Below are 17,898 nucleotides of genomic sequence, written 5' to 3'. Positions count from 1 at the left end.
CATGGAAACTGTTGTGTTTATCAATTGTAAAGGCACCTTTGCTAGGCTTATGCTGCAGGAGCAGATACAGGTTTTCCTTTACAGCCACTAGACCATGGCTCTTCAGCAACATCTCTTCAGGGACTTATCAGAAGCTACCACATGAAGGTGGCATTTTTCCCCCCTGAACACTGCAATTATTGTCATTTACTCAACTGGTATTTCTATATCCATTCGTATATTTCAAAGACCGTCTCACCAAAAAAGTTTCCCTTTATAGTCAAAATGTTTTCTTAACCTGAAAGAAATGTTATGCTAGGGTTTATGTGCTAGGTTTGTGGGTTATTCTTTTCTCTTCTTCACGTTAAGGTTTTTGTATTTGTTTGCCTATGGCAATTTAAGATGAAGTTAGCTTGGAGTAGTTGGTACAGCAGTAAAGGACTGCTTTATTGAATCCTGAGCCACTCTTGCCCATTTTGCTGTTACTAATACAACATTAATGTTCTTACTAAATCACAAAAACAGCAAGTAGAAGCTGATGCTGAAAGTGTTTATAGATATTCAGCAATTAGCAGAAGCTAATAATTCCTATTTATGGAATAACAAATAAAACCTAAGTGATTTTTTTTAACCTCAGTACATTTCCAACAAAATGTGTTATATATAAGTTTCTACTCTTAGAAAATAACAAAAGTTGTGTTAGACCTCATGTGCATAATATACCCTCCTTATAATTTATCCTGACTCTAGCACAACCTTTGAAAATAAAGCAGACTTTGCACAGGAAATTTATAGCTTTGGAAAGGACACAGTATCAGAGAGCCAGAAATACATCCATACTTAATGTCTTATTATAGAATAAGATTTCATATTTTATAATGACAATGGGATACTGAAAATGTTAAGTATACAAACTTATGTTTCTGAAAATATTTATTTCAAGGTACTGTTTATGTTTAAAAGTTAGTATTTATTGTATTCTTATTATAGGTATTCTTTCATTTAATCTTCATAGTAGTATGATGAGACAGGGACAATCTCCATGTATAGGAAAGGAAACAGTTTTTTTGTAGTGAAATAACAGCGCCGCACATTTAAGATACTGAAGTCAGAACCAGCCATGGCTGGAGGATGCTCTTAACCCATGCTCTTAACCATTACTTGTAATTACTGCTTGCCTGATTCTCTGAAAGTCTTAAATTTATTGTTATTTTTTTAATATCAGTAGGTGAACTTTAAATAAACGTAGGACACACCACCTCTTGGCCAACTTTTAATTATTCATGGTCAAGAAAAGAAAAAAAATGAGGGAAATTGAAATTCCCAATGATCACTTTTCAATTTTACTCAAGATTAGAAAGATGCCATTAAAATATTTTTCATTATGGTGCAATAGAAATAACAAAAATATCTAGTAAGCGAACCTCATACTTAAGGGAATATTAGTGTTTTAAAATAGATCCAGATTTTGTAAGAAGCTTCTTTTGACCTCTTTGTTAAAATGAATCTTCTATCTCAAAGGTAATAGTGTGTGCCATGGCTTTAATTTGATTCTGAGTTCATGACCTTGGATTACAATAGTAACTGATAATATTATAGTCAGTCTTTCACATTACAACCTCAATGTCTCATTTTTATGATGGAAAAGTTGAAGAAGTTAGTACAGAGCTATATCTAGGAACCCTTCCTCAATGCCAGCCTTAAAAATTTATTACCAACTTGATGTGATTTAATGGATTTCAGAAATGTTTTATGCTTCAAAAAATGTTCCCTTTTTTGCAACCACAGTGGCTTAAATTCCCATATTAAAGAATCATTCATTCGTAGCTTTAATATTTCAACATTCAGTAGTTGTTTACTAAAATTCAAATTTCCACAGTAAAGATGAGTACTCTATATGAATGAAGATATAATTTATTGCCCATAATAGGACATATTTCCAAGATAAGCTCAACAGAAAGTCAGGACAACAGGTGTAAAGCAGGACTACTCCTCAAACTGGAAAATATATCCCAAGTGTATCCCTACTACTTATTATATGTTCAATTAATATTAGTCAAATAAATTAACGGAAGAAACAGGTATGCAGTACCTATTTTAGTAGGTTTGAAGTCCCAGAATGAGGATCTCAATCCCTAGACTATCACTGCTTAGATGCATCTTCCAGAAGTTTTGCTTAATTTTTCTGAACTTCAGCGTTTTCAACTGTAAATTGGAGATAACAGTCATTAATAACAAGGCCTAATAACTGTAAATAGTAAATGGGGATAATCTCAAAGAATAATTCTGAGGGTTACAAGGGAACATAAATGTGCACCAAGTTGTCTCTTGATTCCAGCAATTATGATCTGAAAGGTGGAGGCAAAGGAAAGGGTGAGGAAGGTTCCAGGTTTCCATGAGGAGAAGGATCAGCTGTCTTTGGCATTCTAGTCTAGACCAGAAAATGGAGTCTGTTGCATTTCACTAAGCAAAAATCAACTCTTTGCCTTCTAAAACACTAGCCTCTAGGGGTGCCTGGTGGTTCAGTCCATTAATTGGTTATTGTTATTTCTACTGTTATTGTTATTTGTTATTTGTTATTTCTACTCTTGATTTAGACTCATGTTTGTGAGATTGAGCCCTACATCAGGCTCCATGCTAGGCGTGGAGCCTGCTTAAGATTCTCTCCCTCCCTCTGCCCCTTCCTCGTTTGCACATACTTGCTATCTCTCTCTTTCAAAAACTAAACAAAACAAAACAAACAAACAAAACCAACCTTCTAGCCTCTATATTTGAAAAAAGAAATAGGGGGAGGGGTGAGGCATCCTAAACTACATAGAGTATATAATCAGTATATAAGAAAGAGAGATTGAATTCACATTAGTTATTTTGGAAGTGAATCAATCATTGTGAAGTTTGTTTACTTTGCTCCATTATAAGAAATTTGTTGGTATTTCATTTGTAACACCATACCTGATGTCAAGTGAGCATGTAATACTTAGGTGTAGGATAATTGTCACCACGGAATATTTCATGAGGAAATTTTCCTGACAGTGTTAAGCAGCAGTATGGAAATTACTCAAGAGAGAATTGCATTTAAAAAAATTAGGATAATTTCTAACTGAAATGTTAACTGTAATGAGTATGCTGGAATCAACCTTGATGTATCTATTTGGACATTTTCCACATCCCAAGTGGTTAGTCTAATACCAATTAAAGCATCACACATTGCTATTATCTTCTTGCATCATTATTTTCATGAATTAATTTTGTTTTAAAAATCAGACCTTTTCCAAATGAGAATAAATTTAAATATCCAAGGTGCAAATGTGAAACCGATGTCAGGACCCATGCATATCTATAATTTCAAATTCTGAAACCACAGAATCATGGGAATAATCCTAAAAAAATAAAAAATGGAGGAACTGACCTTTGGGGTCACCTCATTGTTCCCCTAGCTATTCACAGAGAATCCAAATAGTAGCCCCAGGTGTCCTTCTCCTGAAATTATGTATCACTTTCCTCTTACCTTCATTCATTCATTTTTTCATTTATCCATCCACCCACCCATCCATCATTTCAGTCTTTCATTTGACAAATATTAGGCATTATTTATGTGCCTAGAATGCTGCTTACCACTGAGGAAACAAAATGTATGCTGAATATCTTTTTTTCTACTATATCATAGCTTAGTGCGAGAAACAGAGATTACTATATAATCATAATATGATGAGATATGTCTTATAAAAGATGTATGGACAAAGTGCTGACTGGATGAATCACAAAAGGCTTATGAATTATGAAGTGGTAACATTGCTTCTGAGGTTTGAAAGAAGAGATTTCTGGCAAAGGTAAAAATGTATAAAGATAAGGAGATATGAATGGGCATATCAAGTCCTGTGGGTATTAAATAGTTGGTTATGACTAGAGATGAGCCTGTTTGTCTCTGAAGGGATTGGGAAGATGGAGAGATGAGGGTAGGTGGATTGATATGAAGCTCCTATAAATTTCCTCCAGCTTCATCCTTTATAACAAGTGTCTATGGCAATTCATGACACCGACCCACTTTATGACTGCATTGGCTCTGACCTGTGTGGATAAAATCAAGTACTCATGATGACCCGAACTCAAAAGTTCTGTTATTTCTCAGGCCATCATTTTAGTCTTCCATTTTCCATTCAGGTAGGGAGAGATCTAGGTGTGACGAGGATAAGGGGTTGGTTCTCATTACTCAAATATTCCATTTTTTTTTCAAAATTGGGAGACATCTTTCTACATTATAACATTATTAATTTTTTCTCCTGCTATTGGTTTTAACTATCCTGAACTCTCAAATTTATGTAGGAAATGTTTTACTTCTGGTTCATATTACCAAAACCTTCTATTGTCTGATTCTAAATTGTTAGCCACTCCTTCATAGGATTTTTATTATTTATTATTGTTATTCATGTTATACTCTCAAATATTTGAAATTCAAATAGTAGATGTTTGATATCTCTGGAGTAGCTTGGGAAAGAGATTATAAAGCAAACCTTTGCAAGTCTATATCTGTAAAATGTCATGGATCCCATTCAGACTGTTAATGAGGATTACACAGTTGATCAGCAGAGAATAACAAAGCTGGCTTGTGAATGCCTATGGGTGGCTAGACCTATACATTGGTTAAATGACCTGGCCCCATTTATCAACATTAAATTGTGTACAATTTAGGTTCATGCTTTAGCAAAATCACAAATTACCGTAGACATGGCTGTTCAGGAAAGATCATGAATATTAAATCTTTGAACTGTGATTGAATATTACTACATAATACTATTTGCATAGTTCTCTTACCCTTTTATGTTAAAATGATGGTGTACTAATTTCTATATACTTTCTCCCTTGACTTTAATGAACTTTTTAATTAAGTTTGTGCAGAACGCTTCTCAAAATATTCACAAGAAATTCTTGCTATTTTTGTATCAATTTCTCGTAAAAACTTTTTTATTTTAGGTCCCGTTTATGAGTATCTTTCTGAAATTAAAAAAAAATGTTCTACGAGTTCGTGATCCTCTAGGAGAGATGCAAACCTATCTCCATTGTGAACTTTTATGGACGTAAAAGAAGTTATTGTCTCACTGTCCCTTTACATTTGTTGAAATGTTCCCTTTCTCCCAGGTTTGCTTCCTGTAATAATCTGTTGAACAGTGGAGTACCTGACATGTGTTTGTTCCTTAGGCAAACGTGTAAAACTCTTCAAGTTCGAATGGAGAAGTAGAAAGAGAAGGTTTCTGCTGTGCCTGATGACAATTTTTGATTTTTCCACACTCAAAAATATTCTGGCTCCACGTTGGAGCACTAGTGTGGCGAATCCTAGTGTTGGTCGGATTCTAAGGAAGGGACAGAAGTTTCGTTGAGGAGTAAAGATTCAAAACATCTCCCGAAATGAGCTCTCGTCTTGGTTTATTTCTCACAGAGCAGGTGTGTACACTGTGTTGCAGGATTAACTGTAACCTAATCTTTCTTATAGTTACCATTAGCATTCCAGATGCTCCTGATTTCAGGGTGAAAGATGAACTTGGTATAGCTTTAGGGGTCAGAAAGCAAAGAACTGTCTCAGTATTCAGTAAAGAAAGGCATTGAACTATCTCCTATAGAAATAAGGAGGGGGCATCACTCTTTGAACTATTATGAGGCCCACCAATTAAACAACCCTGCCACAAGGAGGTGAACCTAATATTGTCACCTACAGTGGCCCTGCCATTGACATTGTTTTTCCAAGCAGAGGAAATGGATAATAAAAACTTTGGGTGTACTGGTGGACCTCTGTCAGTGTTCAACCTGCCTATTAATGCAGAAGTTAACATGAAAAGTACTGAGCCCAAATGAAGATAATATTCTTACTTAATGGTCCAATCCTTACATAAATTGCTCTATAATTGAATCAGCTATGTCAAATTAGCATCTAAGCTATTAGAAGTAGCTAAAGATTCATATTTTGATCAACTTTGAGATTTTGAAACTTCTGATATGTGACTATTATTCTTAAAAGAAAAAAAAAAAAGAAACCCAGGGAAGAATATAACTGAGAAAAAAGAAGGGAAGAGGCAAAAGCACCCGACATATTAAACATCACTGACTATATTACCCTGTTTGTCAGAATATACATTCTAGGTTTGGAAGTTACAGACAGCAAATTTTTTTCCAAGATCTGCCACATATGGAAGGATAATTTCTAATGTAATATTATGGAAAAGGACAGGGCTGGGGAGGAGGGCGAATGTGCTACTTCACGCATGGTACCGGCTTGGTACACGTTGCACCAAGTTCTTCTCCAGGTGACAACAACATCTTCTTTACTCAGACAGGTATCTCAAGGAAAGAGCCATTTGTATTTATAACTCAAACCATCCAGGAAGCTCAGAGAAAATGTTGTTCTTGGTAATCTCTAGGCTATCAAGTTTTAGCCCTTCTCCCCTACCCACTTCTCTTAAATTCACCTTTTGAGCACAATTTGGACTGTGTACCTTCTGCCAGCCCTCATATGCAGTGAAGCTGAAACTCTTGAGAAGTGAGATCCTTGAACAGATTTAAAATTTTAAAGTAAGGCTTTATGTCAGAAAGTGGATAAAAACTATCAATTCAAATGACTCCTTCATAAATTAGAGGTGAGTCTAAAAAACGAACCCAGTATCAAATTTATCAGGTAAAGTACCTTCCGATTGAGTTCATAATCTCCACTGTCTCTAAAAATGTGGGAACTCTGCTGGTATATGGAATATTTTTTTAAGTCTATTCAGATTTCCTTCAAGTATTCACAATAATTGTTTTCCTCTTTTAAGGACTTTTGAATGTTTCTGAGAGAAAAATAACTGGATCCCATTATCCTGTTGTCTTTCAGAATTATCTTCATTTTGGGGGTCATTTTCCACCTGGAATAAATACAAGTTGTGTACAGGAGCCAGGAGAAGGAAAGTCTTAAATTTCCTTGATGTCCCAGAGGAATTTATTAACTATCCAAAGAGAAATCAGGCAATGTTTTGTTTTGCTAGCAGTGAATGTCATCCAGGCAGTATCAGTCGACCTGCTTCTGAGGAGATGAATGTGCATAAATGGCAGTGCAAACAGTCATCTGCTTTCATGAGTCACGTAGAAGAGTTCATGGCAGGCGCACTGTACAGCTTTCAAAGTTCCAAGAAATAGGGCAGGTCCATCTGTTCAAAAGATTCATTTCCAGTCAAGATCTTCATTTACACAGCATAGGAAGCTGAAAGCCAGTGACAGATGTTGTGTTTGTGGTAAAAGCTTACTAGTTCTGCATTCTAATATAATGAATAGGCTTCTTAGAAAAATGAACTCTACTCAGTGGTTGTACCACCAGTGAATTTAGGTAATCAGAATAAAGCTTAATCCCATTTGGAATCAGTGCTTCTTAAGAAAAGTCTTAGTAGTTTGGGGATAGAAGGGAATTAGAAGCTCACTTAGTCCGACAGACTGAGCTGACAGATATAAGCCCTGGAGATTCTGAGATTTTTAAGTGGCTTGTCCAGTGTTCTAAGACTAGCAGGTAGTAACACTAGTATAAAACTTTTATCAGAATAAGGCCATGTCTCCTCAGTTATGTTTGGTGCTTTGCTTCTCTCCAGAAGTCTGGTTAGATTATATGCCATCTTCTGCTTCCACACTGGTACCCACATGTGTTATACCTAAATATATCCAGCTAGCTAGGGCAGTGCTCTGTGTTGTCTGAAATGACTCCCAAACATCCAAAGCTGTTAGATTTTTTTGAGAATTTATAGGACAGATAACAAAGTCATTTAGTAGAAATACTGACCCTAGCTGAACTATTATACAGATGGCTTTTGGTGCCTCAAATATTAAATGTTCGGGCCAAGCCAGCACCAGACATTCTTAGGAGGGAAAATTAAACTGTGGCATGAAAATCCAACAGTTTTCATGTCTATAGGAATCACCTCCATTGCCAAGAAAGTAAAATACAGCCTTAGTTTTTTTTTTATAGGTGGGTATAATTATAAAGATGATTCATATGTCATTGCCTTATAGGGCTTCATCAATACCTAAAAGCTGTCTGTTCAGCTTGCTCTTGAATGATTATCCTAGACAGACAGTTGCCTTTCATTTTGTAATACCTCGGTATATAAGGTGCTTTAAGATAGGACAAGTGCATTCATGTACAGTTATGACCAGCTCAATGGCAGCTTTTCTCTAGTTTAAGTGAGAAAACCTGCTTCTGCAGAGTGATGATGTTTTAATTGCACATTCTGTACACAAAAAGTAAGGGAAGAGCTTAATTCATGTACTTGTAAGAGCTACATTAAAAAAATACATTTGCAGTGAAGCAGCAATGATGTTCCATGCAAGGGAAAGTTCATTCAAATCAGCTTTTAGAATTATAAAGGTATCTAGCTTTCCATTTACTCTTATCAAATAAGTTACATTTATTTATCGGAATGTGAGTTTGACATGGTGCCTATTGTGATGTTATTTAAGTAGCTGTATTATGAAGACTGGACATGTGCTCCATTTAAACCTGCCACCTCCTTTTGGAAATATCGCCACATATTTCTTTCTTACTTACTAAATATTTGTTCTGTATGCAAAGTCTCATGCAAAAGACAAAGTAAGAATAAAAAAGAATGGAATTATGTGTCTATAAAGACTAGTGATGTATGATCAGAAATAATCAGGAACAAAAACTAGGAATTCATTGCATTCAGATACCTAGAAGTGTGTGTGTGTGTGTGTGTGTGTGTGTGTGTGTGTGTGTGTGTGTATGAATAATAGTTACCATTTACATAGAGTTTATTATGTCCCTAGCATTGTTCTAAGCACTTGGCCTATTATTTGCTCCTCAGATCATACAACCTTATGATATAGGTCCCTGTTTTACTCAAGGTCACACACTGAGTTATCAGAAGAACTAAGCACTGAACCTAGGAAGCACAGCCTCAGGTACATTCTTTTAAACCGCTCCTCTGTATCATCTCATCTGAAAAGATAGTCTCACTCCCAAAGCAGGCTAAAAGGTCGTGTTCCCCTCTTTATATGACTTTTATGATTAGAAGAATATGAAATGAATAATTGCAAGATCAGTTTCTAGAAGACACGGAAAGTTAACTTGAAATCAATACTTACAGAGAAATAAGCAGTATTGCCCCCTCCAATAGTTATCCTATGTATCATCTTTTGTGTCGTGTTTGGGAATTATGACTACTGCCACCTGTTATAATTTAAAAAGCATCTACCTGGAGACTTTCAAGGGATTGTCTTATTTAACCACAATAGCAAATGTATGAAGCCTGATGATAATACAATTCTCGTATTACATTCCAGGAGACTAAGGCTCAGGGAATTCAAATAACTTCTTCAGCCCCAAAATGTGAGAAATTGCTAAGGCAGAGATCTGAACCTAGGCTGTGTGCCCACGGAGCCCACACTTTGTCATGCCTCTCACCATAGTGTGTTGTCTCCCCCTGACAATGCAGGCGCAAGGCTTGAGTGGGAAAAAAAAAAAAAAGGAATTACAGACTCCATGAATATAATTATTTTAAGAACTTTACAAAATCATCTTTTACACAGGGGACAAGATAGATTCTTGAATTTCCTTTTTAGCCTTTTAATTTATCTTGAAGATAGGCAGAGGATACTTCATAATGTTCAAAACATAAAATAGAAACAGTATAAAATAGTTGACTTCACTTAATTTCACACTTAACTAATGTTATATATGCTATTACCTGGTTTTATTTTCTCTAATTGGTGAACAGATTTAAAGGATGTGATTTTAGCATACGTTTTTGAGAAACCTAATCAGTATTCTATAATAGATTCGTTAGGTTGGGAGAGATAAATTGATGTGTTAAAAAGGGGGTAATTCTTAAAGAATTAATTTGTTTAATGTTAGTAGGTGAGTTTCATCCTGGTGGATCATTATCAAGATAGCTTTGTGCTTGTGACTAGAAAAACTGCCGTTATTATTATTATTAGCCTTTTGCATGTGTTCAACTGTTAAGTAGTTTCTCTTGCTGAATTGGCTGATGTGCAGCACGCACAAATAAGACTTACATAAAAAGAAACAGCTTTGTGAAACAATACCTTTGGAAAGCAAATTCACTGAGGTAGTGATTAAAGCCTATAAAGCTCAAGGCACAACTATAATGACTGTAGGACCATGTCACTCCCTCATACAGTATTTTATATCTATTGCCCTCAGAACCAAAAGACAGTGCATTCATGGTAGCAAATGCTATTTCCTATCCTGTAAGGATGGTTTTCTAACAACCTCCTGCTTTTAGTTACTGGTAACTTGCTGAAAATCTTCTTGACCAGCTAAAACATTTTACTGAAAATCTTCTTGACCACCTAAAACTTTTTACTCCTTGGCCTCTTCCAAAAGATACAGCTTGAGTGAAAAGAGAGCAATATTTGAGTTCTGAAAATAAGGCGATGCTTAATGTAGTGTATAAAAAATTAATTTTAAATGAAAGCAACATTTTTAAATGTTAGATTTTATAAATATTGCTTAAACAACCCTTGCATATCAGGAAGTTCTAGTTTATAGTCTACAAAGGGTAGAATGGCACTTGTTTCCCAACTAGTCTGCCAGAACTTTGACTTGAGTAACTTGCACTTGTTTAAGAAGCACATTAAATTGTGAAGGGTTGACTTGTTTGTGTGTTACATTTTAGACAGTTTCATTTTTAAGTATTATTGGGTCTTGCGTATTAGGCAATTAAAATTTATGATAATGCGCCTATATTCAAAATCATCTTTATGTTTTTAAATCTTTGGTTTTGCCATTTCATTTGGTACAAATCTGGAGGGTATCAAGGAGGGTGCTGATACATTCTCACACAGGTTCATATTTATATTACGTTGAAAAGGACAATTAGCCTTTGTTTGAATTCTGTAGGAATTCTCTAATTTGACTGAATGCCTATTAATGTGACCCTTTCATTGTGCTTTTAGTGCATTAAAAAAAAAAAAAACTTTCATAGTACTACTCCAGAGTTGGCAAAGCTAGGTGTTTTCTTCCTTTCTTTCTCACTCACTCTTACTTTCTTTGTTTTTTGGGTGGGGGGGGGGGGAAGGGGAGAGGTGGTGGAGAGAGAGAGAATCCCAAGCAGGCTTCATGCCCATCATGGAGCTGATGTGAGGCTGGATCTCACAACCATGAGATTATGACCTGAACTGAGATCAAGAGTTGAATGCTCACCTGACTGAACCATCCAGGTGCTCAGAGCTAGGTGTTTTCATAGACATTATACTATTTGATCTGCACAGCAACCTTTTTACATAGGGGAAAACTGAGGGGCCCAGAGGTAGCATGACACATCCACTGTGACTGCTATTATTGACACACTGACCTTATTGTAGAACTCCACAGGCCAAACCACAATTTTTGGATCAGAGTAATCTACAAAAATTAAATCTATAATTTTTTTAAATATTTATTTTTGAGAGTGAAAGAGACAGAGTGTGAGCAGGGGAGCGGCAGAGAGAGAGGGAGACACAGAATCCCAAGCAGGCTCCAGGCTCAGAGCCCAATGGCAGGGCTCGAACCCATGAGGTGTGAGATCATGACCTGAGCTGAAGTTAGATACTTAACCGATTGAGCCACCCAGACACCCCTACAAAGACTGAATCTAAAACAGTCCACTTAAGCCCTATCTTCATCTCATAAAATGTGCTAGGATATTTTTAGGATTAATAACATAGGAGTATTGTGTAAAACTGAGGTGAGAAAAAATCGTTTTAGTCAGGTTTCAGTCTATGCTTATTTAGATCATTCTTTTAGTTGCGTTTAAATTTTCACTTTCTAGCAATAATTTTAGCTGATATAGACAATAAAAATGTATATTTATGATATTCTTAGGATATGGATTGTATATATATATATATATATATACACACACACACACTATATATATATATATATATATATATATATATATGTATATATACACATATATGTCTATGTGTACACATATATGTTTACTGAGATGGAGGAAAAATTTGTTCCAGGTACATAGACCTTTGGTGTTGTACTGTAAACTTGAGTGTCTATTTTTAAAAGAATGTGAAAATAAAGCTTTAATATATAAATAGTTGAGAGAATCACTCCCCAGCTTTATATAACCTAGTAGGTTAAAATGCTTAGCTTGGAATGAAGATAGAAGAATGCATTTACCATACCCATGAAGAGATTACTTGTAACCAGGGCTTGAAATGATGTAGGAGGTCAGGCCACTTGCTCTCATGGATTCACTGTACCATGTCCCTCCAGATGCCTGTGCTGAATCTGTGCTGAGGCTAACCTTTTGGTTTCCTCTCAGTCCCTCTCTTTCTCAATTCCTCTCTTTTCCTGGCACTAGTTTGGAAATATAATCCCTTGTTATGCTTTATAATTCTTCCTACTAAGAGGAGAACCTTCAGAAAAGGCAAGTGGCAATCTTGCTCAGCTAATGGCAGTCAAAGACTCTGGTAAATCAGTGTTTATCAAGAGAGTCTGTCATGAAGTTTCTGTGTTTTTCACAATGATCAGTTATCTCTCCATTAATGTCTGTAGAGACATTTATATTTACTTTCCATGTTGTTCTTAACACTAACACTCAAATTGGGAGCTATTCACAGAACTTTTGTAAAGTGACCAACTAAGTGGAAGACAAACTGATCATGAGATTGCTGCTCTACCTAAGATAGCCCCTGCTCCCAGCATCTCTAGATGTCAGCAGGCCCTTTCTGTGTTTGTATCCTTCCATCCTCAGTTCAGTTCCTTCCATAGTTCCTCTGTGCATGGGAGCATGTAGTTTTAAATATGTAAGCAGATGCTCCTTCCTTGGGAAAGACAGCTGATCAGAGAGACACAAATAAGATGACTGCCTCTATGCAGAAAATACTTTTTTGAATTTTATATCTTCTTTTTGTAGTGTAATTGGAGACTAGCCATGGTAGAGCCATCGCTAGATTATTTTGCTTACTGTTTCTCTTTTTCATAGTTGCTCAAAAAAAAACAACAAAACAAAAAAAAAAGCTTTTCTATAAATGTCTTATGAAAGGATGAGTAATTATGTAATTTAATGGAATAAAACCAAAGTACCCACAGTAATTTCCAAGGATTCACTTTTTGTTATAACTATTGCTTAAAAAGAACAATTATGAAACTCTAAGTACCTTGATATTAGAGTGTGCCTGGAAGTTCACTGACACAGCAGAAATCTGTCTCTTTCTCTATGTCCATCTATCATCCACATCTATGCGTATATAGAAAGATAGAGGTATCAGGAATTCTAGATGTTTATTATGTTGTGAAAAGCCAGTGTGGATCTCCCTCAGTAATATTTATAACAGCATTCATACAACTCTAATCAAATTTTTGAGAATTTTTGACACCTTTAAAACTTGGTAAAACAGGTGCATAATCATTGTTTTTCTCCCCAGGTATTCCTTTTCTCTTCATTAAAGAATTAATTTTTCTGAAACATAATTGAGTCAAATAAACACCCATGTTTTAAACTATTTTAAGAATGGATTTTATGGAGACAAGGCCCAAGGACTGTATGTGGTCTGATTGTACTCCTGTGAACAAAGGCCTTTCTTTACTGAGGCCTAGCATAATGTGTTTATGATCTCTGGATTATGTCTTCCAAGAAGACATATGAAGACATATGAAGATTCCAGAATCATTCTTTGGACTTGAGATGGGTAACAAGACCAGTTAAGATCTTCCTGGTCACAGTTGCAGTCATTTGGATAGTTGTGCAAGTGGCTCTAAAAATATTGTGAGATGATAAATAGAAATGATGTATTTTTATAAGGTGGCAACACCTGAGTATGGTAGCCTTTAAAATTTTAACATTTTATTTGATAAAGTAAATACCACCATTTTGAGTTCTCTATTAATTTCTAATACTAACTTGTGTTTGGAGTTTTAAGATTATAGCCTTGTTATAAAATGATTATATTTTCTTCTTCCTTTGTAGGTAACCCATTAACCAAGGATAAATCAATCAAGTGATCCTCAAGCCTGATTACATTCAACATATGCACAGAAACTTAATTCCTGAGGTGATCTTGAAGGGAGATTTTTATACCGCTCACAAGAGGCACTCCAGAGCTATATTTCCAAGGGATTTCATGGCTCATAATCAGCCTCTTCTTGAAACCAAGACTTTAAAAAAGTCTGACATGAACTTCTATGCCATGAAGATGTCAGATTTGAACTGTGTTCAACTTGTAAAATTGCACTTGCTAAAAGAATTTGAAGTTCCCATCTGAAGAGTTGGTGTTTCCAGGTGATGTCAGAGACACTCACCGTTTGGGTTTTTGGCTTCAAATATGACTGCTTTTCTTGTTTCTGAAAGTTTGCCAAGTGCACCAGCCTTCTGCCATGGATGTGTTCCTGGGTCCGGTCCTGTGTTCACTGGCTAGTGGGAATGCACCCAGCTTTATTGATATTTCCTTTGCAAACTTCTCCTTTGGCATGGTGTAGACTGAGACGATTTTATTTGTATCCTAATCTTGGAGCTCTGAAAGCCTACATGTTTTAACATCTTAAAGTTGCTTTTGTTAAAGGAATGGAAATATATATCCATTGATAATAATTATTGTTGGCAAGTAATAGTTATCTGAATACATCAATCATATAAGAATGTATAGACAAGCTGACATGTTTCCCCAAGGCTAACATTCTACTGAGCTCTCTGTCAGTCAAATAGGTAATAGTTAGAACTGAATTTCCATTTTCATTATATACTATTTTGTACTTCTAGAGTACTCTCCCTTTCAGTTTTTTTTAAGTGGGCTTTTTCTTTCATGTTTGTGTTTACTTTTTTCCTTCACAGAAATCAGCAGTGAGCAGTCAAATATGTAGGTAGCCTTCAGTTTCAAAAAATTGCCAGGGATGCATGTGGATATCTTATTTCTTAGCTTGAGTGTTACTCACTTAGGTTTCTTCTAGTAATTTTTTTTTAACTATACTTTCTATCATTTTAATAGACTGCCCCTTGCTCGCTCCCAATGACTGTTTGAATGCTTATATATTTGTTCAGTCTGTTAATAGAATTACTCATTTTCCTTGGTATCAAATTTATAAATATTTGCTTATAGTTGTCCCATTCAAACAATTTCTTAGGTCAGTTTCTGTCCACATTTTTGTAGTCATTTTAACATTTCTGTTTTTCAGTTCTACAGGAAAGTCTTACAAATATTTATAAAGGCCTTAAACATGTATGTACTTTTTTCCTAAGTTATTACAGAATGTATAATTTTATACTACATTTGTTTCATTTGTTATGTGAAGGAAGAATTGAAATCTCATAGCCATTCTGTAATTGGGATGTAAAGGGAAAGACTTCTTTGCTTAGTCATCTTAGACTAATAGGAAGATACTTCAGAAACTGTCCTATTAGAAGTTCCATTATGTTAGAGAAGATATGAACATCTTTCATATTTTTAAAACTCACTGGCATGGCCAACTAGTTATATGTTGGCTTCCCTGAGGGGGGCTGACATACCTTGGAGAATTTTGGACTGTTAGTTGGTAACAAATTTCAAAGACCAATACATTTCCCAGAATGTCTCTGGGCATAAAAATTAAAAGTGTAAAATCTGTTCAAAATTAAATTTGTAAAGTACACTTTTGGCACTGAATCAAAAAGGACACTGCCCCACAAATCCATGGAATGAAATGACTTCTTCCCTCCCTTTTAATTATACATAAAATGAATTAGATGGTTCTGAGTGGATTTTACAATAGTTCAAGACTGTATGAAATCAGAAAGAAAGAACAGTTGTGCTGGAGTTTTTGCACCAATTATAATATCATTAATTTCTTTGGAACAGAGTTAGAAAACTATTTTATCTTGGAAATTATGAATTCGTCCTAGGTTTGTTTGAAATTGTAGATCATGCTTCTCGTTTTTTTAAATGCATCCTTTAAAACAACACTGGAAATTCTGTATTATATACAAGTGTGACACATGCATATCAATAGAAAAAAATAAATGGAATTTCAATTATACTAACTAGATTATCCCCCATAGATTAATGTTGTGACTATTCAGAAAAGGTAAATAAAATTGGGATATAAAATGGACTCTCTTTCATGAGTTACATTTGGAGAATCTGTTTTCTGATTCTGTTTTATTTAAAAAAACTTTTTTTAATGTTTATTGTTGAGAGGGGGAGGGGCAGAATCTGAGCAGGCTCCAGGTTCTGAGCTGTCAGTACAGAGCCTGATGTGGGGACTGAACTCATGAACCATTATTAGATCATGACCTGAGCCGAAGTCAAATGCTTAACCCAGACTCCCCTTGAGTGTTTTATTTTACAAGTCCTTCTGTTACTGTTCAGGAAAACCTCTGAATTAATGGGGAAGCTGACATAAATTTTTCAACCTCCTTTTGATAAAAACCTATGGCAAATCTTGGTTCCAATAATTGATTTGCTTCTTTGCTAGGAAACAAATGAAACAGATACATTTACACTTGTGCTACTTCCCCACATCTTGAGTATGAGCACAACTGCTGTATGTTTGCTAGTAATACTCAAAGTTATTATTATACAAATTATTAAATAGGCTGTTTATCCTTTGAAATACATTACATATGGAAATATTGATGAAAATATCAGATATGGTTCTAACTCAGCTTCTAAACTTTTTAAAAAACAATTTTTAATAATAGTTTAAAATTCAAAAGCAAGAAAGAACAGAGAACCTCTGCGTACCCTTTCCCCACTGTCCTCCAGTGATACAATCTTACAAAACAAGGAAACTAGCATGGGTATAATACCATTAACTCAAATACAGACCTTATTTAGATTTTACCAGTTTCACAGGCACAGTGTGTGTATATTTGTTTGTGTGTGTGAGGGGGTGGGGGAGAGAGATATTATCCTTTTCAATTAACTTGGCAAATGTTCACTGTGGTGTGGGGTAGAGTCTAAGAATATGGTCAATGAGTGACTGATTTGTAATAACTTTTCCAAATTCTCTGTTTTTAGAATAACATCCTTTAGCTGTATTTTTCTTTACTTTTAGACACCCTTGTTGCCTTAACATAATGGAAACTTCCAGTTTTATTACCAGGCCGTACCACATGTGATTTCAAATTTAGTTTTGACTTAAATGGGTAGGATGAGAACTGAGAGTCTGTATCTAAGGTTGAAATAAAAAGGGAGTTGATCCTGTTTTTTTATTGCCCTCAGCAAGTCCTGTTCTATCACACAACGCTGTACAGTTGGGTTGTGACTTTTGGTAACACACAATAGCTAATAGCACAGTGATTAAATGGAACTTGGATCTTTTTAAAGATTTGATTCTTTTCTCAATTCATAGGTGATATATCCATCTGAAAGAGCCATATATGCAAAAATATCAAATAGTATTTTTCATCATCCTGCCCTTTCTCATTTCGACTTACTTACTTTGAAGTGGGGAGAATTAGAATGATGGCAGACACTTCACTAGGAGAAGCAGAAAAAATAGAGAAATAGTACACTGGCAGCTTCCTGCTCCCCTTACCCACACAGAGAACTCCACGTGGTACTATTTTTATCAAGGTAAGGCCTATGTGTAATAGAATGCTCTTGAAAAAGAGTAGAGGTAGCAGATTTCTTCTTCCTTGTTTTTATTTGCACTGTGTAAAGCTGTGAAAAGTAGCACAGACATTACAAGTATCTGGCATTTAACTGACAGTTACTAAATTCCTACTAGGTCCAAATGTATCTGGCTAGATTACATTTTGGGGTTACCTGGGGTTTAGCCTTTAAAACACTTTTAAAATCAGTACACTAGGTAGTTTTTTCAATGTTCTCCATATGCATGGCACTATGCTAACCTTTGAGAAAGTGAGCACCCAAAAGACTTTTAAGTATTTCACATTTGTTTTTATTTTTTCATATGTTTTCAAAGTATTGCAAATTACTAAATAGGTACTA

At 35.3% G+C, this 17,898-nt stretch overlaps 1 protein-coding gene across 2 annotated transcripts in view; it reads left to right on the top strand.

Moving 5' to 3' along the window:
- TAFA2 (TAFA chemokine like family member 2) overlaps positions 1-16,054 on the top strand; it is a 483,290-nt gene extending 467,236 nt beyond the window's left edge. The window contains exons 5-6 of one of the 2 annotated variants that reach the window (XR_003970434.1): positions 5,176-5,418; positions 13,941-16,054. Coding sequence is in view for 1 of the 2 variants with exons in the window: in XM_030323093.1 (XP_030178953.1) it covers positions 13,941-13,952 (12 nt within the window). In the remaining variant the exon portion in view is untranslated. The remainder of the gene's footprint in view (positions 1-5,175; positions 5,419-13,940) is intronic. The other variant, XM_030323093.1, reaches the window with a different exon arrangement.
- Positions 16,055-17,898: the final 1,844 nt, after the last annotated feature.

The sequence above is a fragment of the Lynx canadensis genome, chromosome B4 (assembly GCF_007474595.2).
Source record: "Lynx canadensis isolate LIC74 chromosome B4, mLynCan4.pri.v2, whole genome shotgun sequence".
In the NCBI taxonomy this organism is placed as follows: Eukaryota; Metazoa; Chordata; class Mammalia; order Carnivora; family Felidae; genus Lynx; species Lynx canadensis.
The sequence above is the reverse complement of the archived record's forward strand: the minus strand, read 5'-3'. Positions and strand labels throughout refer to the sequence as shown.